A 24,368-nucleotide genomic window follows, 5' to 3' on the forward strand; every position below is an offset into this window, starting at 1 on the left:
CAGGCGCAAATCCCCCAAGTGGAAAAGGGTGAATATGAAAGTATTGGCAAGTCTGCACACATCGGAGGGAAGGGGGTAAAAGGGGGTAAAATGCAAAAAAGATCATCAAAAAAGACTCCAATTGCCACCAATGCCGGTCCCTGCTCTGATTGATGAGAACGAAGCTAACCCACACCCCCTCTGACACGCAGGCAGCATGCCGTATGCACCTTATCACCTACACTTTGACGAGTGCAGTGCAGCTCAGAACTGTGTACGGAGAGACCCTCTTTTCTCATCTCTGTGCAGGCACCGTCAATCAGCCAGCAGAGGTCATAATTGCATTAGTTATGAGAGAGAGACCCTATCCGGCTTAGTCCCGCCCATATCTGAACAACAGGCCAATCGTTGTTCATGTGGCCGCTCAGCCTAGACGGCAGGCAGAGCTGAGATTCGATACGATGTATTCGAGCTCCCAGCTCTGGTTCAGGCGTGTGTCTTTACCGCTGCGCCACCTGAGCGGCCGGAAAAAAAGGCTCTTCGACTGAATGGGACACACAGCAAAACCTTGGCTTCTCAGAAGAGTGGAGGCTGTTGTGGACGCAGATGTGGACTAGTAGGCTAACTCCTTCTAAATCGTCCATGGTTTCGGAGTGGGCTCTCCAACAAGCTCATGATACGGTTTCCACATCACACAACAAGGTTCGACACTAAACCTCTAATGATCCGTGCACCGATTTGTGTCCCAGTCCCTTAAGCTTCAGTTAGTTGGCTTACATAAACAAGACCACATGGCCCGTATCATAAATTGTGCGTTTCTTCACCTCCAACTGAAGCCTGTCACAGGCTGTTTTTTCTGGCCTGTGCCCATATTTATACATTTATACAGCTCAGCGCTCCCTGTGTTTGTTGAAAAGACGCCATTCTGCCTTGAACCAAACCCACATGTTGGCGTCTGTTATTGGCTTTAATTGGGCAGACTTGTGGGACATTGAAGTTGATCCTCTTTCAAGTTCAATAACAGCGAAGCACAGCAAAGGGCAGAACCTCTGAAACTGATCTCTGATCTTGTGTCACGTTTCTCTCACTTTGCTGTTTTTCTTTTTGGGTTTTCCACCCCCCCTACACCTCCTTTAAGTATTTTTAAATTCCTATGCCACATGCCGCTCCCTCCACCAGGCACTCAAACACTCTTTGTTCTATGCCGTGCAGATGAAGGGGGGGGGTTGCTGTTGGAATAATGACATTTGTTCATCACTGAACCCAGACTAAATCTAAACAGAGTTTATAAGTCATTTGCTTGATGTTCAACAGCCATCAGTGCTGCTTTTGATGCTAATTCGGACTCATGTGGTCTAATACAAGGCAAACTAGGACGCTTCTGGACCTCTTGATATCTCTGTCAAATTCATTTATGGTCTACATCTGCTTCCCTCCCATTAAAAAGCTGATTTATTTCTGATGGTTTATCTGGCTCCCACTTCAATGCTAATTCTGTCAAGCTGGAGAGAACAAACTAGTTCTTAGAGTGTTGTGAATAAGCATCTCTACCCAACCAAGTTCTTCTAGTTTTGCTCATTTCTCACAAATAAACAAATAGAACAATATACCAATACAGGCAAGCAGACCTCATCTTTCATTAGCAAAAAATAAAATGCCTTTATTTGTCATATACACACATATACTGATGTACAGTAGAATGAAACTCTTTTTCTGTATATCCCAGCTTGTCTGGAAGCTGTGGTCAGAATGCAGGGTCAGAGGGGGTTAAGGGCCTTGCTCAACGACCCAACAGTGTCTGCATGGAAAAGCCAGAGTTCAAACTTTCAACCTTTCAAATGATAGCCCAAATGTCTACCCATCTTTTCCCTCAACATGATCATTAAGCAACATGAATTCTTGGCTCTGCCGTGAGGTTAATAAGAATCCTTAATTACACAATAATCATAAAATCATTTTATCATCTGAAAACTCAACAAAAACAAAGCTGTAAAAGTCTCGGGTCATTTGATAACTCGTTTGATGTCTTAAAAGTTTGACAAGGGTCAAATTGTGATGGCAAGACAACTGGGTCAGAGCATCTCCAAAACTGCAGCTCTCGTTGGGTGTTCCCGGTCTGCAGTGGTCAGTATCTATCAAAAGTGGTCCAAGGAAGGAACAGTGGTAAACCGGCGACAGGTTCATGGGCGGCCAAGGCTCACTGATGCACGTGGGGAGCAAAGACTGGCCCGTGTGGTCTGATCCAACAGACGAGTTAATGCTGGTTCTGACAGAAAGGTGTCAGAACACAGTGCATCGCAGTTTGTTGTGCATGGGGCAGCAAAAGGGGGGCCAACACAATATTAGGAAGGTGGTCATAATGTTATGCCTAATCAGTGTATATACATATACACAAGCACAGTCCAATGAAATTTTATTCTTATCTGCATATCCCAGCTTGCTTGGAAGCCAGGGTCAGGGCACAGGGTCAGTCAATGTACGCCACCCCTGGAGCCGAGAGGGTAAAGGGCTCAACAGTGGGTGCCTCGACGGAGTCTTCAGTGCAATATTCTTGGCCAGGGACCAAGTGTGCCTAAGCGGGCTGAATGTACATGGTTGATTGGTCAAATTTATTAGCCACTAAAGTGAAAAAATACAAGCGGAATATTTATCAATTCCATATTAATGTATGCCACGTTGTTTATGCCGATTAGTATACACAGGTCAGTCAGTCTCTCTCACTCTTTCACAAGGCACTTAATCACACACTGGAGCAGGTGAAGCATCCTGCGGCATCGTCCTTCACTTTGAAGGCGACATAACTACACAGCCTGTCAAGCAAATGGGCCGAGGTGAAGGTCTGATTAAAGAAAATTCTCCCCGGGAGACACGGCGGAGGTGACCTGTCGGAAGGAGCACGGGCAGAACGCGGGGCCAAAGGTGGGCCTGGACGTTTCTCATGCTCGTTAAGCATTCTCAGGATGTGTTAAATAGCACTGCATAGCATTCTGAGCTAAAAGAGAGGAAGTCACACAGCTTAGTCATATTTTACCTCTGCCACTTCAAGGCAGTCTTTAATTCCATACATCTTCATTCATTTCTTTTAAATTCGCATTATTATTCTGACACCATCCGGAAACACTGGGTACACACATTGGACAGGGCCTCTAACAATTTCCATACCACGCACAGGAGCAATTTACATTACATTTTACATTTTCGTCATTTAGCAAACGCTTTTATCCAAAGCGACTTACAATTATGACTGAACACAATTTTGAGCAATTGAGGATTAAGGGCCTTGCTCAGGGGCCCAACAGTGACAACTTGGTGGTGGTGGGGCTTGAACCGGCAACCTTTTGATTACTAGTCCAGTACCTTAACCACTGAGCTATCACGGCCCAATTTACAGTTTACAGTAAATTTTACAGTAGCCAATTCCCCTTCTGTACAGTTTTCAGAGAAGGCACAGTAAGTACAGTCGACCCTTGACTTACGAATTTAATTGGTTCCAAAGGGCTGTTAAGTCAAAATGTTCGTATGTTAAACCTATTTTTCCCATAAGAAATAATGTAAATAGAATTAATCTGTTCCAGACCTCCCAAACCACCCCTTACCTAACCTTTCTAATGTCTTTTTTGTTATAAATACAAGTATATTTTTCCTTAAATCTTAAATTATAGAATAGACATTACTGTAATAAACAATAATAAACGATACACAGTAGTACTGTACATAAAACACACGCCACATTTCAGTACAGCACGTGTGCTGTACCATACATCATTAAAAAAAAAAATTTTATTAAATGTTTCTACCAGAAACAACAATAACTCTCATATTTCTCTATTATTTCCTTATTTATTTCAATAGTGTTGTATTTTGTAGGTGTAATTGCACAATTGCCGAATTCCTTCTTCTCTCTCACTCACTGTACCCTCTGTCTGATACACAGTGACAGCTACCGGCAGGAGTAATTATACAACACAACAAATAGTGATTTTTCCATTTTCTCACCACTGCGCTTCCTCTGCACCTCCTCTGGGAACATTTTAATATTGAATTTTACAAAATATAAAGAAAACACCGGAAAAACACCGTCCGCTGTGTGAATGTTCGCTCACTGTATATAAACAGAGAGAGAGACGGTTGGAGTTAACTTGTTCGTGACGTCACGAATGTGTTTCACGAATTTCTGTTCGTAATCCGAAATTTGTTCGTACGTTAAGTTGAAAAAGATCGTTCGTAACCCGAAACGTTCGTATGGTAAACCGTTCGTAACTCAGGGTATACTGTATACACAAACCTCCTCAGAGAGTCAACGAAGCTGAGGGAAGTCATGTGGCCAAGAAAAGACCATGTGACACTTTTCACAGGCGGTTACTGAAGGTAAAAATCGATTCAGGTCATCAGAACCCACTTTGCTGTGCAGCACCCACTCTTGGTACTCGTTTTGCTTTGAAAAAGAGACTTTACATATTTTTACATATAAAACTGGATTGAATTCACACAGCCCATTCACACAAAGCTATTAAAGCGTGAAAATAGTTTAAAATGTTTATTTTCTGTAGTAATGTATGTGTACACTGTAACGTTCATATTTTATATGCATTTTATGTCGCGTACTTACAGCAGCATAGAAATTAAAAGTGGTTTGCTGCCCTCTACAGGCAACATGCCGCAATAGCACCTCCCAATCTCCCAGTAAATGCATACTGACCATAGTAGAACGTCAGCCTGTGGTGGTGCATTTAGGGTCGCATTGCGCATGCTCAGTACAATTCTTACAAAAAGCCTTACCACAAGATCACGTATTCTTCACTACTTGTGCCAGACAGATGTTTGTATGATTTGTATACACCCCCCCCCCCCCACCCCCAATCTCGTCAATTCCAATTCCCTGTTGTTAATTCCCGTCATCTGGACCACCATTCTGCCCAGGGAAAGCCGCAGTCACCAGCCACTTCTGTTTACCAGCCAGCGTCACATTACTGCTTTTGTGGTGCCTTGTCATGACCAGGATCACCTATCACAACGGCAGTGAGGAGAAACCCCATCCAACCTTCCCTCACTCACATGGAAACGGCGTCCATAGGATGCCTGCCAGGTCAGTAGCACTGCACCCCAATCTGCTTATATTCAATTCTTTGTATAAGCCACAAGTTTGAATCTCAGCAGTGTCACTGATCTGGCGTCCACACAAACAAAACTGGGTGCATTCTCTTTTGGGATGGGGGGGGGGGGGGGTGTCACATGAAGTATAGCGTGGCTCTCCACACACAATATGGCTCTGTGTGGGAACTCAATACTGGCAGTTGATAAAAAGTGACCGCAGACTGGACACGCGTCAGTGGGGGCGTGTGGTGCCACGGCTCTCCTTGATCAGATCGAGGGTTGTGCAAGCAGCAGCACATTCTCTTGGTTTGTGGGAGTGTAAACCACATAAAAGTGCAAATTCATGCTGGTTCTGTGCTCCATCCTGCACACGGTTCTACTCGGACATTGAAATTACAAAAGCATAGACTCACCTTGCAGGAGGAGGCCAGTACGGAGCCGTCCTCTCTCCAAGCCAGACTCTGCAACTGGTCAGTGTGCTGCTCCAGAACTGTCCCATACACATACACAGAGTTAATAAAAGGGTTCAAAAATAAAGACCGAGCAGTTAGATCAAACTGAATCTGACATGGTCGTTTAGGTACCCAAAGGATGGCTAATCAATCCAGACTTTGTTTCACTGGACCCATAACATTAAAACCACCTCCTTGTTTCTACACTCACTGTCCATTTAATCAGCTCCACTTACCATATAGAAGCACTTTGTGGATCTACAATTACTGACTGTAGTCCATCTGTTTCTCTGCATGCTTTGTTCCCCTCTTTCATGCTGTTCTTCAAAGGTCAGGACCCCCACAGAGCAGGTATTATTTAGGTGGTGGATCATTCTCAGCACTGCAGTGACACTGACATGGTGGTGGTGTGTTAGTGTGTGTTGTGCTGGTATGAGTGGATCAGACACAGCAGCGCTGCTGGAGTTTTATATACAGTGTCCACTCACTGTCCACTCTATTAGACACTCCTACCTAGTTGGTCCACCTTGTAGATGTAAGTCAGAGACGATCGGTCATCTATTGCTGCTGTTTGAGTCGGTCATCTTCTAGACCTTCATCAGTGGTCACAGGACGCTGCCCACGGAGCGCTGTTGGCTGGATATTTTTGGTTGGTGGACTATTCTCAGTCCAGCAGTGTCAGTGAGGTGTTTAAAAACTCCAGCAGCGCTGCTGTGTCTGATCCACTCATACCAGCACAACACACTAACACACCACCACCCATGTCAGTGTCACTGCTCTATAGTGGTCCTGTGGGGGTCCTGACCATTGAAGAACAGGGTGAAAGCAGGCTAAACAGATATGTAGAGAAACAGATGGACTACAGTCAGTAATTGTAGAACTACAAAGTGCTTCTATATGGTCAGGGAAGCTGATAAAATGGACAGTGAGTGTAGAAACAAGGAGGTGGTTTTAATGTTATGGCTTATCTGTGTATATTTATAATAAATGATGATTGACATAATAACTCATATCATTTTGTTTTACCGCTACTTTAACCTGGTCACAATTGTGGTGGGTCCGGCTTCCCTGGAATCACTAGGTGTAATGCAGTAACACACCTCACACAGGATGCTATCCATCCATCTGGGAAGTCCCGGACATCGGCCAAGCCAATAGCACTCAGCCGATAGCACTGCTATTCAAGGATTCAAACCCAAATATCAGTAGCAGTGAGCTAGTGTATAAATAATCTTAGGACCTGAAATGACTCCAAGTCTCATTCCCAAAATCAACATCTACGTGGGGTGAGAACTAACGAGATGCACACAGATCACACAAAGACAGAACAGCAGGAATGGAGGTGCAGGGTGAACAGCCTGGCAAATGTGTGTTAGAGGTGAGCTGCACTGCACTGAGAGGTCATATCTCACCATGTAGAGAACCATACAGATTCAACTTGGGAAGTACACTTCAAATCCAACTTTTATCATTTTACATAATAACTGGCAGAACAAACAGCCAGCGCAACCGAACAGTTCACGGCTGTGAAATTCGATAAATTCGAGCGATTTAATGTTTTTCATTCGTGTAGCGTTCAAGTGCCTCACATTTACTGGTTAATTTGCATTATGAGGCGGTCCAAGCAATCCCACGGCAATTCAGTTAGCAATCGGTTAGTCAAAATGGCCAAGATGTCGAAGTGTAGAGCAGCTAAAAACACGACTCGGGTAACTTGAGTTGTGGACAGTCGGGTACTTTCGTATTTGAGACGGAGCCTCACATCATCGCTGAATGTTCTAGGTTTACATTCAATCGTTAAGGCAGGCTGTGCTGTGTTATACCCATTTTTTGAGCCGTTCCAACTCTGAATCGTCTAGCCAGTTGATGACACCCCGGCTTGTATACAGCTTTCGGATATACACACCCGCCACGCCCATTTTTTTTTTTGCCCCATTCACTTTTATTGATTTCTTGAATTTTGGAGATATTGACATCGTTCCAACTCTAAATCGTCCAGTGAAATGAAGCACATTTCCCCGTGAATTTAGTAGGACCCTAGTTATGAGAAATGGTGTAAAAAGGAACTCAAAAGAAGTGTGAGGTGAGCGATGGAGGGCCAAAAGGTGGAAGCAGTGAGAGGCAGCCATGACGGTGCCAGGATTGGATCGGAGAGCCACTGAGCTCGAAACGTTTACCTCATCTGCTTCAGCTTAGACCCCGGAGGACTGTACACACACAGGACAGAAGCAAACCAATCCAGACGAGACAAGACAAGACAAAAGACGAAATGTGTAGGTTTAAATTTTAGACCACTTTTCAGTCATGTGGCTTACTAAGTGTGTGTGAGTGAGTGTGTACCTGCCAAGGCTTTATCCCTGCTGGTGTCCCAGATCTGGACTCCCTTGCTGGAACCAACAGCCAGCACACCTGAAGCGGTAGGATGGAAGAGAAGCAACTCCAGTCGTCCTTCACCCAGACTTAATGTTCTATCAGCGCTGACAGGCTGCTCCTGGCCTGGATCACACAAACGCCAAACCTTCACCTGTAGAAACCAAGAGTAAGAGATTATGCAGCGTTAACTAGCTCATGCGTTGGCGTCAACATGGTAATTTGTGTCTTTATTGACCGAGGAGTGCCGTAACTAACACACACACAGAGGCACTGATCTCCATTATTCCCCGTCTGTGCAGCCGCTATCAAGCAGCCAGCAGAGGCCACAATTGCAGCAGCAATGAAGAATTCTTTCAATCATATCTGTGTATGCAGTGTGGTGGGTTAGCATGTGTTTTTTGTTTTTTTTCAATACTCACATTAACAGGGCAAAAGAAATGCACAGATTAATCATTTAAGGTCTTGTACAGATACACACAGGCAAATTTGAATATTGCTAAAAGTCAAAGATATCACGTGAAACTTGAACGGTTCACGGTTTCATGTCAGATTTAATTATTTTATTACCGTCTCATCAGCTGAGCAGGTGGCCAACACATAGTCATCAAATGGAGAGAAGTCCAGATCAGTCACCTGGTCTACAGAGATACAGAAATAGAGATACAGAGAAAAAGAAATTGAGCAGAAACTAATTTGATAGATTAATGCGGACCAGTGTTACTCAGGGTTACTCATGTGGATGCAAAATTCCACATGCAAAAGTAGGTTCAATTTAAAAGGAATGAGGCAATAGGTCAGTTTCTAATTAGCATTCAACTTTAGCTTTGCTCTGTTGACCCGTCAGGGGCAATCCGACATAATGGACGTGCTAAATTTTGTCATGTAACAACTAAAATTGTGAGTGCGTGTTGCCCTACATTCACAGCATTTATTCAAACCAACTGACATTTGTGACCGTACGCAATCCAAGTAATTGAGATTTAAGGGTATTGCGCAAGAGCCCAACCATGGGAACCTGCTGGTGGCGGGGTTTAAACCAGCAAACTTCTGATTACTAGTCCAGTTAATCCAAAGGGGCATTTTGACTTAAACCTATGGCGTTTGAGATCTGCGTGGCAATGCTATGGCACTGAGCCACACATCTGTCCAGGGTTGCATCCAGTCATTGCAAACAAAGTTCTGGACCAATCACAAATCTGACAAGTTTGAAGACAGAGAAACGTGTTGAAGAATTTTCTTCTGTAGTAAAACAATTCATGTAGTGATGATGAATAGCAAAAATGGTAACCGTATCAATGGCGGTGAATAACTTTACACCCACTGTAGTATTTAATAGGAAATATTATGTTTTTAAAAGGCTTTGGTGAATGGAAACTGCCATGGATGTAATTAAATTAGAGAAATAAATAAAGGTATGAAAAAAAGGCTTTTAAGTGTCTTACCAGCGTGGCATGGAACTTGAGTGACAGTCCATTTGCCATCAGGTCCAGGATCTACTGAGGTAAGCCCCACCATTCCACCTCCTTTAAAGAAAAAACAGATATTTAACCTTGACCACCAAGCTTAATCACATATGACATAGCCAAAAGTATGTGTACTCCCACAGTGAGAGTAGTGAGAGTATTCAACCACTTTTGCAGTTATTAATACATTGTTAGTGTATGTCCACTATATAGACAAAACTGTTGGGACACCAATTCTAATGATTAAATTCATGAATTTCAGCCACAATGGCTAATCACAGGGCTGTTAACACTTTTCATTAAGAAAGGTGTCCACATATGTATGACTAAACTGTGTAAATGAAAGCATAATTGTGGGGCATTTATGAGTACTGTTTTACTCTTAAACACATCGTAATGATCTTGTTCATATGTTCAACATATTAAATAAACTAAGTGGGAAGTGGGGACTGTTCAGGTTGCACCCATTCCAAAAATTCCAGGATCTTGTAAATGGAGGTATGTTCTCACAGGACGGGGTGCATACCAGAGCAGAACAAGCTTTTTTTGCATAACAGTGAAGAGCACTAGGCGTGTAAGGACACCAAAAATATGTCAAAGCAAGGTATTTGGATATAAACGGTCAAACTGCGGTACTACCACTCAGCACAAGTAAAACAGATGTTTTGCACAACCCTGGAGCCCCCTCCGACACGTGTCCAATCTGTTCCACACTAAACACTACATAACTCCACCTCTAGTTGCACAGCAGCCTGGACCAGTCACGGAGATCGCATATTGCAGAGGAGTGGGAAGAGCCGTCCGACCTCCTTCAAACACAGTCAGTTGTATTTGTGTTCCATGGGAACCAGTTCGGCCAATCGTGTCTGCGTAAACGCCAGGCTGGCCGATAGCACCGCTGAGAACCGTATTTAGGGGTATACTTGGACCATGCCCTTCATGATGCACCCTCTCTATTTTTATCCGGGCTTGGGACTGGCACTGAGAGTGCACTGACAAGTGCATCTCACAAAGACTAAGCTAGGTTAAAAATACAAATCCATTACAACATTTATTTGTATTTGGTGGTGCAGAAACCTTTATAAGTGACCACTGAGTCCTAACTCTTCTATTAGCTGCTAACATCTCTGTGCCCACATAATTCTTCTAGTCTGACTGCTCCGAATTAATAAAGCCTAAAAACAGCAATTTCCCCATAAAGTTTGAAAAGAAAGATCAAATTTCTTTTTAGGTTGATGTTTATTTGTTGGTCAAGATGCAGAAATAATAATAAAAGACACTGTACACAGTCAAGCAAGCTTTAGACACTTTTGACCCACTTCTGATACTGTAACCTTCAATTTTTGTAATACAGTATAAGCTATAATAATAAAAACCAAGTAATGACCCAGGTCTGGTTACCAAGGCCTACAGTGCATAATATGATTGACACTCTGAACTTACCAGCCTGGTCTGTATTGAAGGCCACAAGACTGCAGCTGGATTTAATCTGGTTTCCCAGAGAGTTGAGGGAGCTTCCTCGCACATTTGAAATCCAGGCCTGAGAATGGCAACAGAAAACAAAACAAACAAAAAAAACATTACAACTGATGCCCAATAGAATCACTGAGATTTGAACCCAAGATCTCAGTGGTAGAGTATGTTTTACCTTGGTGCCACTTGAGCACCCAAAATGTTTTTTTTACTTTTTGTATGAAATAACACAAAAAGCAACAAATGGTTTTTTTTCCTGCTTAATTGAAGCAAATCCCTGCAGTTCCATTCCAAAATATAGTAAAAAGTATTTCCAGGAAAGGACATTTACATGCAATCTTTAGGTATCAGGTGTCCAGACATATCCATGATGTGTATCAGGCTGTAATGTGTAATTTAGTATTTTTATTATTATTATTTATTTTTGTCTGAGATTTATTCTGACGTGTTTATCTGTCCATACAATTATAGATTCAGACTTAAGCAAAAAGAATGTCAACACTACAAAGAGGAAGGAGGAAATGCCTAGACGTTGCACTTCGAGTTGAAAACATCCTCACGCAAAGTCTGCAGAGCTTTTAGAATCAGCAGAAACTCCAAGAAACGCAAGATAGACCATGGGGTGCACAAACTGCCGTTAAATTCCATTTTAAAATGCTACATTGATTATTTTGCCTGAAATGTCATACCCCAAATAAATCAGAAATACTCTATATGCCCAATTGTATGTGGACACCCTTCCTGTCAGGCATTTGAGTCATACTTATTGCTAAACAGGGGCATAAAACCAACTTAAAAAAAAAAGAAAAAAGAAAAAAGAAAACTTTGGGCTTCCAGATTTCCAAAGTCCACGTTCCATAACACAAATCCAGTGACCTGCACAGAGCAATAGTCTCAATATTAATGGACACCCTTGGGATGTGTTGGAATAACAACTGTGAGTCAGGCCTTTTTGTCCAACATCTGTCCCTGATCACAAATGCTCTTTTAACATGGACACACCTAATGGAAAACCTTTTCAGTGTCTCCTGCGTACATGGTTATAGCTTTTTTCATTGTATGACTTATTGTTAGTTCATATACACTGGGGCATGTCTAGAACATCAATAGAATGAGGAATGTAAACAAGCCAGCCAAGGTGTTTCAGATACTGTTTTTAATTATATGGCACATTTGCCTAGGTCACCTTGTTTTTGCAGTTTTGGTGGATTGTGTTCTTATGATACTTCCACTTTACTTACAGTGCAGTGCACCTTAAATGTTCAAGCCTGGCAATTATGCTGTGCTCACTTTTATTACAACACATAGGTGGCCCACTTTAACTTTACAATGACTGAAAAAACCCTGTACATGCCGTGTATTTATATGCTGGTTCTCAGTGGCACACATGTCTAAATAACTGTATTTGTGTCAGATGTCCAAATATAGCCAAGTTTGGTGATAGAGAAGGAAGTCAGACATCCTCTACACATTCTGCAGCCGCTCCTTGCAGCAAGCTCAGGATAAATCCCAAACAACTCCTACTGAACTACCTAGTGCACTACATAGGGTGTACAAGCACTTGTTTAATCGCCTACATAGGGAACCTGTTTAGGGAAGACAAATCCGTTTGGGATTCGGCCACAGATTCGGCACAACACAGCGAACGACTAAATGAACCAAAAGATAAAACAGGGTTGGTTTTGTGCTGGTTGTAGAAACGCTACTCACATCTTTTTTCGGTATCTTTGGAGTGGTGTTCTTAAACTTAGAAGTCTTGAAGCGGTTCATCCTCAGCTCTTTACTTAGCTTCTATACCTTCCGGGTGTGGAAGCGTTGACACTCTCGGTTGTACAGAAGTAGAGCTGAAAGGCTGAAGCGTTTAACGCGGCCCACCGCAAATCGCTGATCTTCAAATCATATCAAAAACATTTTGCTCTACGCTGTCAGGGGCCTTTGTTCAATCCTGGTAATATGTAGATCTGCTGCACTAAATTACGAGAAAGTAAATGCACTACTACGGGAGCCGTTAGGGATGTCAATAAAAATACAAAACAATGAACAAATTAAGTTCGAGCAAATGAATTATTATTATAAAAAATAATAAATGTAATACAATATTATTTAGGATTATTATTATTAGCAAGTGCTGTCAAGGTAGTATATACAAACTATAAGTCATCATTTTAATGTTTAAAATAAGACACTTTTTGGTTAATATGAGGAATATTAAATTAACAAATGATTTTATGAATCAAAAATAACAGGTAAGCTTATGAAGGTCTAAGCATTACAGGAATGGGTCAACCAAATCTAGACAGAAATGTTTTGTTAATTGATTTTAATTTTAACATTTAGTTTTTAAATATGTGCAAATCATGGCATATTTATTATTGTATAGTAAGCCCCCCCCCCCCCCCCCCGCACACACACACACACATTATGTTACATTTAGAATGGAAAGATGTTTGTTCCCTGTAAAGAATGTGCTAATGACAGGACTTTTCCATTTAACTGTAAATATTTAACAAATAACATCAATGAGTGTGAGAGTAAATTATCTGATTATTGGGTTTACTTGCACTGATTATGAAAAGCATCTGACTTTACATAAGTAAATCAGTCATCTGACTTCTCAGTGTGGCTAGTTAAAAAGTTTTTTAGCTGCTTAAAAAGGTGATATTCACTTATAACTAATTGTTTTACTGACCAAGCAGCACTGATATTTAATTAGATAGATAGATAGATAGATAGATAGATAGATAGATAGATAGATAGATAGATAGATAGATAGATAGATAGATAGATAGACAGACAGACAGACACTGTATTAATCCCGAAGGAAATTGAGGCCTCAGTAGCAAGTTACATAAATCAAAAGTCAAAAGTAATAGTACACACTACAGAGATTCACATTGTACAAACAAGTATCTGTATAACCACAACAACACTCAGATAACACACAACACCAAACAGGACCTGAGGATGCAGATGGAAATGTTATTTCAGTTAACACTACAAGGCTGGTTTCTACAAGTTTCCACAAGACTACAAATTCTAAATAACTGTCTTGAGTGTATTGCTCTAGCGCATGCGCGTTCCAATGACGACGCATGCGCAGTTCTGCCGGCCAGCGTGTGACAGTGATGGCGTCCCCCTCAGTTCGCTGTGTTCCATGCTGGATCAGAATAACAGCTAATTTGTGCAGTAAACGCGCCGCCGGCACTCTCACCTCCAGACATGGAGCTCACGGGGCTGTGCGCACATTCGGGACTGGTGTGTTCTGGTCTGTGGGCAGTATGGTGAGAGAGGGACCGGCTACAGCCGTGACATTGAGAGCACTGATAGGTAAGAACTGCTTTCGTTTAGCCGACCGGGCTAACGGCTAACGGCTAACTTCTGTCCTCCAGCCCTGCACAGTTTATATTCGTTACATTTCATTATATACACTTACATTATATATATATATATATACAATCACTGACTAGTTTTAATAACGTCCCATAACATCCAGTTGTTCTCTGTGAGTATAGACTGCAGCCCATTTGTTGCTGTGGAGTTTGTCAGTTCCCCTCCACCCAGAGAAATAGGTCTTGTATTGGTCACCACAGTCCCCAAACTTTGGCCATGTAAAGCTTGCTTGACTGTGGACAGTGCCACCTATGTTCCAGCATAGAGGCGCTACTAAAAGATGACCACACATACACCGATCAGCCATAACATTAAAACCACCTCCTTGATTCTACACACATTGTCTGTTTTATCAGCTCCACTTACCATATAGAAGCGCTTTGTAATTCTACAATTACTGACTGTATGCTTTGTTAGCCCCCTTTCATGCTGTTCTTCAATGGTCAGGATTCTCCCAGGACCACCACAGCGCAGGTATTATTTGGGTGGTGGATCATTCTCAGCACTGCAGTGACACTGACATGGTGGTGGTGTGTTAGTGTGTGTTGTGCTGGTATGAGTGGATCAGACATCTCACTGTCACTGCTGGACTGAGAATAGTCCACCAACCAAAAATATCCAGCCAACAGCGCCCCGTGGGCAGCGTCCTGTGACCACTGATGAAGGTCTAGAAGATGACCAACTCAAACAGCAGCAATAGATGCGCGATCGTCTCCGACTTTACATCTACATGGTGGACCAACCAGGAAGAAGTGTCTAATAGAGTAGACAGTGAGTGGATTTATTTAAAAACTCCAGCAGCGCTGCTGTGTCTGATCCACTCATACCAGCACAACACACACTAACACACCACCACCATGTCAGTGTCACTGCAGTACTGAGAATGATCCACCACCCAAATAATACCTGCTCTGTGGTGGTCCTGTGGTGGTCCTGACCATTGAAGAACAGCATGAAAGGGGGCTAACAAAGCATGCAGAGAAACAGGTGGACTACAGTCAGTAATTGTAGAACTACTAAGTGCTTCTATATGGTAAGTGGAGCTGATAAAATGGACAATGTGTGTAGAAACAAGGAGGTGGTTTTAATGTTATGGCTGATCAGTGTATAACAGGTTTATATTAGTGGAACAAAAATAATGTTTGTAATATAGAAAAAAAAACACAAACCCACGCAGACATGGGGAGAACATGCAAACTCCACACAGAAAGGACCTGGACCGCCCCACCTGGGGATTGAATCCAGGACCTTCTTGCTGTGAGGCGACCCACCGTGACGCCCCATGAAGCTGTTTACAAAAATAATTTAAACAACTTCACTGTATGTTCTCATATTTGGATATCAGATTACAGACTCTGTAATTTGGATTTTTTTCAGTCAAACAAAAGGCTTCAGCCAGCTCCTCTACAGATGTATGTATGTCTGTGTAGACGCCCAGCTGGACGATAGTGATGGGCTAGCATAATAGAACACCGCGCCACCGGAGTCATTTAATTGTACAGATTTTCAACAGATTAAGGGGGTGCATGTAAACCAGATTATTGGTTTAACCTAAATAAAGACTGAGCCCTAGATTTAACATTTGCTTTAAAATGTTTATTAAGAACTCTTGCCTTGGTTTACGTCTACAGGTGGAACGGCTAGTAATATCCAGTTAAAGCAGTCTTTTCATGTTAGCGCCGCTGCCAGTAATAAACAGGACTTGTACCAGATTCTTGGTGTTCCACGCACAGCAACCCAAAAAGAGATCAAGAAAGCCTATTATCAGGTAACTTACTAGTTTGCTTTTAGCTGTATTGATTTATCTTTGCCTGCTTAAAGATTAAATGACTGCACTTTTTAAGTGTTGTGCAAGAACTTGATTATCATTGGTCTCCAAATGCTACACAGATTTACATGATAATTTAAACAGCGTGTGGGGGAGGTGGCTGGTTCATTTTGCCTCAAGAATAAGACCACAATTTGTTCTCTGTTTTCCAGATGGCAAAGAAGTATCATCCAGACACCAACAAAGATGACCCTCAAGCTAAGGAGAAATTTGCACAGCTGGCTGATGCCTATGAGGTTTTATTTAAAAGCTTAAAAACAGTTGCACTTACATCCCGATAAAATTCCTGTGCTTTTATTTACTGGTTCTGTCCTTACTGTAGACTCTTAGTGACGAGGTGAAAAGAAAACAATACGACACATACGGGACGGCTGGTTTCGACACGGGCAGAGCTGGAGCGGGTCATCAGCAGTACTGGAGCGGAGGAGCCAGCGTGGATCCTGAGGAACTCTTCCGCAAGATCTTTGGGGAATTTTCTGGAGCGAGAGGATTTGGGGACTTCAATGCCATTTTTGATCAGCCTCAGGAGGTTAGTCAGAGAAACAGTTGAACCATACAGTGGTAATAAGGTTAACATTAAGGCATGTCTTACCTCTCGAGTCCTTGGTTGCTGTGTTCACCCCGAGTGTGCCAGATGAAGCCTGTGTGTAAAAAAAATCTCATAAAGAATAAGCATCATGCTGTTGTTATTATTAAGTGCTGTCAAGTTGATTCTGACCCCTGGTGACCTTATGGATAGGGCTCCTCCAGAACATCCTGTATTCTGTTTGGTTCTTCAGGCTTCTCTATGACTCATTTGTTGTATCCGTCCATTTTGTTGCTGGTCGTCCTCGTCCCCTTTTACCTTTATTAGGTTATAAGGTATAACAGCCTTTTTCATTGAATTGTCCAATATAAGAGCTTCAGTTTAGTTATCTGGGCTTTGAGTGAAACTTTAGGTTTGATTTAGTTAAGGATCCATTTGTTTGTCTTTTTTGCTGTACAAGATACTACCAAAAGTCTTTGCCAGCACCAAACTTATCAGCACCTTTATCCAAAGCAATTTACATTACAGTTACAGTTAGGGATGTCCCGATCACGTTTTTTTGTTCCCGATTCTCAAACCGATACTTGTATTTTCTAGATATTGTCTAGATAAGAACTAGATAACACTGTTTACACAGTGCACACTTCAAGTACATTACAGTTATTCAAATTAATCCAATGTATATGTTTAACAACTGAATAGCTCTGCAGTGCTGTAGGAAAAAAATTGCCTGCATCCAAGCTATTGCTTAATGTTCTTTTACAAAATAAAAGTAAACAAACCTAGTGCAGCATTGTAGTAAAAATGAAGTGAGATCATTACAGTTTCACTTTGAACTTTATATTCAAAGAACATAATTCTGTTTAATGCAGTGATACACTAAAAATGAACAAAAATCTCCACTCACAAGTGGTGTAGCAGCTTAACTTGAATATAAAAAAAACAAATAAGTTACTTAACAGCATTACAGTAAAACATGAATACCAAAATAAAATGGAAAGTCACTCTTTTGTTACGAAGGAAAGCCAGTTCTTAAAGTGCTTGTATTGTGACAATGGTTTGATGGACGGGTCTACGCAAAGTGAGTGTGTTTTGACCCTTTGGGGCTTCCATAGTGCATGGGATAGCGTGCTCGGCTCTGGCTGTCCGCTATTCGGAACAGAAGAAGCTAATAAAGTGTTTTGCTCCCGACAATTTGTGAATATACCGTGTATTTTATTTCTTTATTAAGCGAGCGCATCACTACGACGCTCGGTTACATAACTAAGCCAATCAGAGAGCTCGATACTGAGATGTCGTTCAGTCTTGTAACACGTAAACTCGTAAAAACTGTATGTTATGGTCCTGAAGTTTTCATACTCGGATTAAAAGTGATTGTTTTGTAAACCGGAGTGATCCTCGAATCACACACCATATAAACAGTAAAATTCTACAGTAATGAACGCAGCTCTGCTCCCACCGCCCCGTGAAACGCTCGCATTGCAGACATTACACTTCACTGTTGGAATTGTTTCACTTTCCAATTTAAAGTATTTCCACACAGCGGACATGCTGACGTAAAACAAAAGATCGGGTTATGATCGGCATTAGTAAAGCCGATTTCCAATCAGTTAAAAATGCCTTGATCGGCCCCGATCCCGATCTGTGAGATCGGATCGGGACATCCCTAGTTACAGTATACAGTCTGAGCATCTGGGGGTTAAGGGTCTTGCTCAAGGGCCCAACAGCAGCAACCAGGCAGTGGTGGGGTTCGAACCAGTGAGCTTCTGATTACTAGTCCAGTACCTTAACCACTAGACTACAGCTAAAAATTATCAATATTCTCACAGATCACTTTTTTTTTTTTCTATCCAGTTTTCAGTCCATTAAGAACCACTGAAAGAGGGCGCCCCGGTGGCGCAGCGGGATATTCCGCTAGCACACCAACACCGAGTTTCTGAACTCCTTAGTTCGAAACTCGGTGTTGCCACTGCTCGGCTGGGCGCCATCTGGCAGGCATAATTGCCTGTGCCTGCAACAGATACTAATTGGCCGCCGTATCTGCAGGGTGGGGGCCGGACTTTGTGGGTGGATGGGTGGTTAGGTGGGTCTTCATACGCTGTGTAAGGACCCTGATTGGCGGAAGAGACACCTATGCAGAATGCCGGAGGAGGCGTAAGCAGCGACGTGCTCTCCTCGGATGCAATCTGGTATCTATCAGCAGCGGAAGGCAAAAATTGAGTGCGCTAAATCAGGAGGAAAATGGGGAGAAAATGCATTAAAAAAAGAAACCCTGAAAGACTGAATTGCTCAGATTTTGGTATGGAGAGACACATTTCCATATCTGAATCTTTTCCAGTTCCTTCATTGTTATTCTGCCCAGTTCCAGTTTGTTTCATATTTTTTTTTTTTTTTTTAGATTTTTAATTATCTATTTTTTTCCCACTTTTATCCCCATTCTAATCGTGTCCAATTACCCTGATTGTGTCCGCTATACTGATTCGACCCTTTTGCCACCGACTGAGGACGCCACTCAACTGACTTGCGCCCCCTCCGGCACGCAGTCAGTACAGCCTGCATTTTACACCCGCACGAGCAGAGTTCATACACCGAGAGACACTGCGCACGGAGGGTCACACCCCCCTCAATGTTATTCCTCAGCCCTGTGCAGGCGCCGTCAGTCAACCAGCAGGGGCCGCAGTTGTACCAGTTATGAGGACCTATGCTCCGACTCTACCCCTAAGCCCCTGAACAACAGCCAAACGTTGTTCATGCTGCCGCCCAACCCAGTCGGAAAGGCAGAGCTGAGTTTCGATACGATGCATCTAGAAACCCAACTCTGGTGAGCTAGCGTACTTTACCGCTGCGCCACCTGAGCGGCTTGTTTCATATTTTCTGACTGCTGGGTCATTTGCTGTTGGATTGGGACTGATACCCAGCACACTGACGAGTGCACATCCCAGTAGCTAGCTGAGGCAAGAGTTTCAGCCACAGTGAAGAATCCCTTCTGCCAATCATGTCCATGTAAAAGCCCTGCCTGCTGACACTAGAACTGAGATTTAAAATAAAGAGCTCGAGATCTTAGCAAAGATGGGCTACAGTGTTTTACCACTCCGCCCTCAGAGTGCCCCATGTCCCCCCTCTTTACTTGCAGTTTCATTGATTAGGCTTTAAAGAACAAGGTGTTTCTCCTCAGATTGAGTTATTTTTTAAACAGCTAGCTTTATCTAACCTCACCTATGTGATTTTTTTTTACCAGTATGTGATGGAGCTGACCTTTGCGCAGGCCGCAAAGGGTGTAAATAAGGAAATTACAGTGAACATCGATGGCATCTGTCAGCGCTGCGATGGTAAAGGCAACGAGCCTGGCTCGAAGGTCCAGCACTGCCATCACTGCAATGGCACAGGAATGGTGAGCTTTGATGTCAGCTGCACTGATCTCAATCTAATTATTAAAGACACGACTTGAAATCGATCTTGGCTCTATGCAGGAGACGGTAAACACCGGGCCGTTTGTCATGCGCTCTACGTGTCGGCGGTGCGGTGGCCGCGGCTCTGTCGTCACGTCACCCTGCACGGCCTGTCGTGGGACGGGCCAGACCAAGCAGAGACGCACGGTCATGGTTCCTGTTCCGGCTGGTGAGTCTATGTTCAGACTGCAGTTCGAATCAAAGTTGCAAAAACCAAAGTCTGAATAATTTATTTTTTTTAATAATAATGTCATTGTTGGTGCTTAGCATTTTATTAATTTTTTTATGTTTTGTTTTTTGAAGACTATGTTTAATTTAGCAAAAATACTGTACAATTCTCAGCACTGCAGTGACAATTACATGGTGGTGGTGTGTTAGTGTGTGTTGTGCTGGCATCAGTGGATCAGACACAGCAGTGCTGATGAAGTTTTTAAACACCTCACTGTCACTGCTGGACAGAGAATAGTCCACCAACCAAAAATATCCAGCCAACAGTGACCCTTGGGCAGCGTCCTGTGACCACTGATGAAGGTCTAGAAGACAGCAACTCAATCAGCAGCAATAGATGAGCGATCGTCTCTGACTTTATATCTACAAGGTGGACCAACTAGGTAGGAGTGTCTAATAGAGTGGACAGTGAGTGGTCCAGCAGCGCTGCTGTGTCTGATCCACTCATACCAGCACAACACACACTAACACACCACCATCATGTCAGTGTCACTGCAGTGCTGAGAATGATCCACCACCTAAATAATACCTGCTCTGTGGTGGTCCTGACCATTGAAGAACAGGGTATATACAGGCTAAAAAAGTATGTAGAGAAACAGATGGACTACAGTCAGTAATTGTAGAACTTCAAAGTGCTTTTATATGGTAAGTGGAGCTGATAAAATGGACAGTAAGTGTAGAAACAAGGAGCTGGTTTTAATGTTATGGCTGATCAGTGTATATCCATGTAATCATGCAAACGTGTTACAAATAATTGTTCTTACTAGACAGAAACCACAGTATGAACCACTACTTTTTATTTACTACTACTTTGCAAATTACGACTAATTAATGTTGGTTTATTGAAGTGCTCCGTGATATGATCTGATGACTTGTTTTGTTTTTGATTTGTTTGACAGGTATCGAGGATGGACAGATGGTCAGGATGCCTGTAGGAAATAAAGAAATCTTTATTAAATTTAAGGTGAGTTAAGACTTGCATAGTGTAGTGATACTTGTACAGTGTGGTTGTTACCCCTGCTTTTACTATTTTTATGATCCTGCACACCAATTTGAGAGCTAAGAAAGTCATTTTGATGTGATACATTAATTATAATTTACAGTGATAAAAACATACTGTTAAATGCACCTTAATTATTAATGTCTGCATACGACAATGAGGCAGTGTTGGGGTTAGAACCAGGGACGTTCCAGTTACTAGTCCGGTTCCTAAATCACTGAGCTACCACTGAGACCAAATTCTGCATCATTCTCTTTGCTTTTTTTCCTCAGTAATGTTCTGGCACTTTTAGCTAGTAGCATATTTGTTTGAACTTGCAAAGCTATATATATTATGTTTTGGTCCTTAGGTCCAGAAGAGTCCTGTGTTCAGACGGGATGGGGCGGATATCCACTCGGACGTTCATGTCTCGGTGGCTCAGGCCATCCTGGGAGGAACAGTGCGAACACAAGGGCTGTATGAGACCATCAACCTTTCTGTGAGTATTTTTATCCCCAGTGCACATCAGGCTTTGTGTGAGAATACTTTTAAATAAGGACAGATTGGAATTGTATCTCACTATTGCGCAATGCTTTGCAGATCCCTGCTGGCGTCCCAACTGACCACAGGATCCGACTTGCTGGAAAGGGAATCTCACGGGTCAGTGGCTATGGATATGGCGATCATTACATCCATGTCAAGATTAAAGTGCCAAGGTAGGATATTATTGACCTGACTTCCACCATGATTGAGAAAAAAGTTCTACATTTAAATTTTTGACGTGTTTGACGTGGGTGTTTCTAATAATTGTGTAAAATCTTTAACTGCAAGGAAAACCGAGCTATGACAAACCCATTTCTAATATGTCGTCGTGTAGGATGCTGACAGACAGGCAACGGGCCCTTATTATGAGCTTTGCAGAAGATGAGACAGATGTTGAAGGTACCGTCAATGGAGTCACCACAACTGCTACAGGTAAACACCACAGCTTAGACTTCTAACACTAAACACCAACTGTTTATTTTAGCCTGGTCATGTCATCGGTTGCATAGATTCTGTTTGTAATAATGCACAGTTGATGCAAAATGAAGCATGCATGATCCCTGTGCATCCAGTAGGAGCAGCAGTGGTTACATGGCTCTGACAAACCAGATGTGACTAGGCAGTTTTGAAGAAACAATAATTAATTAAAATAATTAAAAAGAATTAATAATTTTCTCTATTTTAAAATGTCCTTGGTTAGCTGTGGTACACTGTTAGTCAGTTATCTAATAGAGCAATGTCTAAGGTTGGCAGAGCCATGCCACTTTGCCACATTAGAAATGAGTAAAGTGTCAGCCATTATTGAGATTTCAGTTGTGCTATTGGCCTGCCAGGTGCCCACACAGACACGATTGGCTATGTCTGCTAAAGGGAGGGATGAATGGGTTCCTAATTGCTGCTAAAACTGTGGTGTCTGCCGGCTAATCGAGCCACAGCCAGGCGTCTACACAAACATGATTGGCTATGTCTGAGAAAGAAGGATGGCTGAAGCTCTGCCATGGATTGACACCCTGTCCAGGGTGTATTCCTGCCTTTTGTTCAGTGTTTCCTGGTGGAACTGGACTCGCCATGATCCTGACCTGGTACAAGAAATCGGCAGAAGAAAAGTCCGTCTACATTGCTGACCTATACTGATATTTGTTTCTTCAGGGAAAAGATCTACAGGGAGCTAAGATAACATGAGGATGGTTAAAAAGATCCCGGCATCTGCATCAGCCCTGCTATAGAACAAAAAACTGCCTAATGAGCTTGCAGACAAAAAAGCCAGGATGTTTATAAAGCTGCATAAGCGTACGCACACTCGTACCCTGACAGATCTGAGGTCATCTACTCACACAGAAAGAGAAGAGAGATTGAATTCTGTTTACCCACATATGAAGATGTTTTTTTTAGTCTGTGGTGTCAGGATTTTTGTTCTTCTAGGAATTCTCCAATAATGTTCAACAGTAATATATCGTGTTTAATAATGTGTTTTTGGCCGTCAGTCATGTGCACGTTCTTAAACCATTCTTCTTACGTTTGTAATAGGTAAAATGTGCTTAAAGAGGCCTAGTGTGGTGTGTTGATCTATGCACATGTGATTAAGATTTGTCTTAGGTGATCTGATCACAAAGTAGGGTTGCCAAGTCACTTTAACTTGAGCCTGAAACCACACAGTACTCCCATTAAGAGTTGTCACAGTGGATTATTTGTCCTCATGTTTGATTTGGCACAGTTCTTATGCTGGATTCCCTTAGGACACAACCCTCCTATTTATCAGGGCTTGGGACTGGCACCAAGGGTGCACTAATGTGCTGCCCCCCTTTCCCCAATTGTTAGGTTCATGTAATGTCATGCATCTTCTCTATTTGTGAGACTAGCCTGGGATTCGAACCCCTGGATCTCAAGCACTCTCCTTACCTGCAGTGTGGATCTGTTACGCCATTTATAGTGGGGGGAAAAACTCAACCTAGACAGAAGTGTTTAATTGGATATTTATCATATCTATTTTCCATTTTCTATTGAAATCCTGCTCCACTACTGACTGGCTGATGGGCCACAACCTAGCACTGTTTGTTTCTTCTGTTACTTACTTACAGATAATTTCTACACAGCCCTAATACACAGGTATTCCACGACCAGACAGTTGGTGTCGCTATTGCACAGGCAAAGAGAGACTCCCAATTTAGCCTAGTAGTATTGCATTAGACTGCTGCACCAACTAAATTCAATATTTAGCACACAGAAGACAAGTGTTGTGTGAACGTACAACCATTTCTAATATGGTTTAACTGGATTTGCAAGATTGTTTACACCTGTTACAGGTGCTGAGATTGTGATCAGATTATCCAAGATGCATTTTAAATCCAGGTAAATGCAGGTGTCGACCAGCCTATGAGTGAATGTAAAGGTCAGAATGAGAGTGTTTACTTTGATTTCTTACAGCAAAGTGGAATAATAAATGTTAGAGTAATCTTTATCATTATCTGTCATTTGAACACTAAACATCATTGATAAAACAGCAAGTGCTTATAACAGAATTTCAACTGGTAAGTAAAGATTCATGAATAAAAGTACTAAAAGTAGATTAAAACAAAAAATCTTTCAGTAGA

General features: G+C 42.3%; 2 protein-coding genes across 2 annotated transcripts in view; one reads left to right on the forward strand and one right to left on the reverse strand.

Annotated features, from left to right (window-relative positions):
- The window catches only part of coro7 (coronin 7), a 126,816-nt gene extending 114,149 nt beyond the window's left edge, over positions 1 to 12,667 (reverse strand). The window contains exons 1-6 of the mRNA XM_063018439.1: positions 12,545 to 12,667; positions 10,805 to 10,901; positions 9,341 to 9,421; positions 8,466 to 8,536; positions 7,866 to 8,049; positions 5,487 to 5,563 (exon numbers count right to left, since the gene is read on the reverse strand). Of these exons, the coding sequence (XP_062874509.1) occupies positions 5,487 to 5,563; positions 7,866 to 8,049; positions 8,466 to 8,536; positions 9,341 to 9,421; positions 10,805 to 10,901; positions 12,545 to 12,604 (570 nt within the window). The 5' untranslated portion in view covers positions 12,605 to 12,667. The remainder of the gene's footprint in view (positions 1 to 5,486; positions 5,564 to 7,865; positions 8,050 to 8,465; positions 8,537 to 9,340; positions 9,422 to 10,804; positions 10,902 to 12,544) is intronic.
- Positions 12,668 to 13,960: 1,293 nt separating this feature from the next.
- Positions 13,961 to 24,235, forward strand: dnaja3a (DnaJ heat shock protein family (Hsp40) member A3a). Its single transcript, XM_063018400.1, has 11 exons — positions 13,961 to 14,161; positions 15,856 to 15,992; positions 16,205 to 16,288; positions 16,375 to 16,581; positions 19,817 to 19,969; positions 20,049 to 20,196; positions 21,155 to 21,219; positions 21,605 to 21,733; positions 21,835 to 21,950; positions 22,112 to 22,209; positions 22,927 to 24,235. The coding sequence occupies exons 1-11, from the start codon at positions 14,113 to 14,115 to the stop codon at positions 22,947 to 22,949; spliced, it is 1,209 nt and encodes a 402-aa protein (XP_062874470.1). The 5' UTR covers positions 13,961 to 14,112; the 3' UTR covers positions 22,950 to 24,235.
- The last annotated feature ends 133 nt before the right edge of the window (positions 24,236 to 24,368 follow it).

Source organism: Trichomycterus rosablanca, chromosome 22 (genome assembly GCF_030014385.1).
Source record: "Trichomycterus rosablanca isolate fTriRos1 chromosome 22, fTriRos1.hap1, whole genome shotgun sequence".
NCBI lineage: Eukaryota > Metazoa > Chordata > Actinopteri > Siluriformes > Trichomycteridae > Trichomycterus > Trichomycterus rosablanca.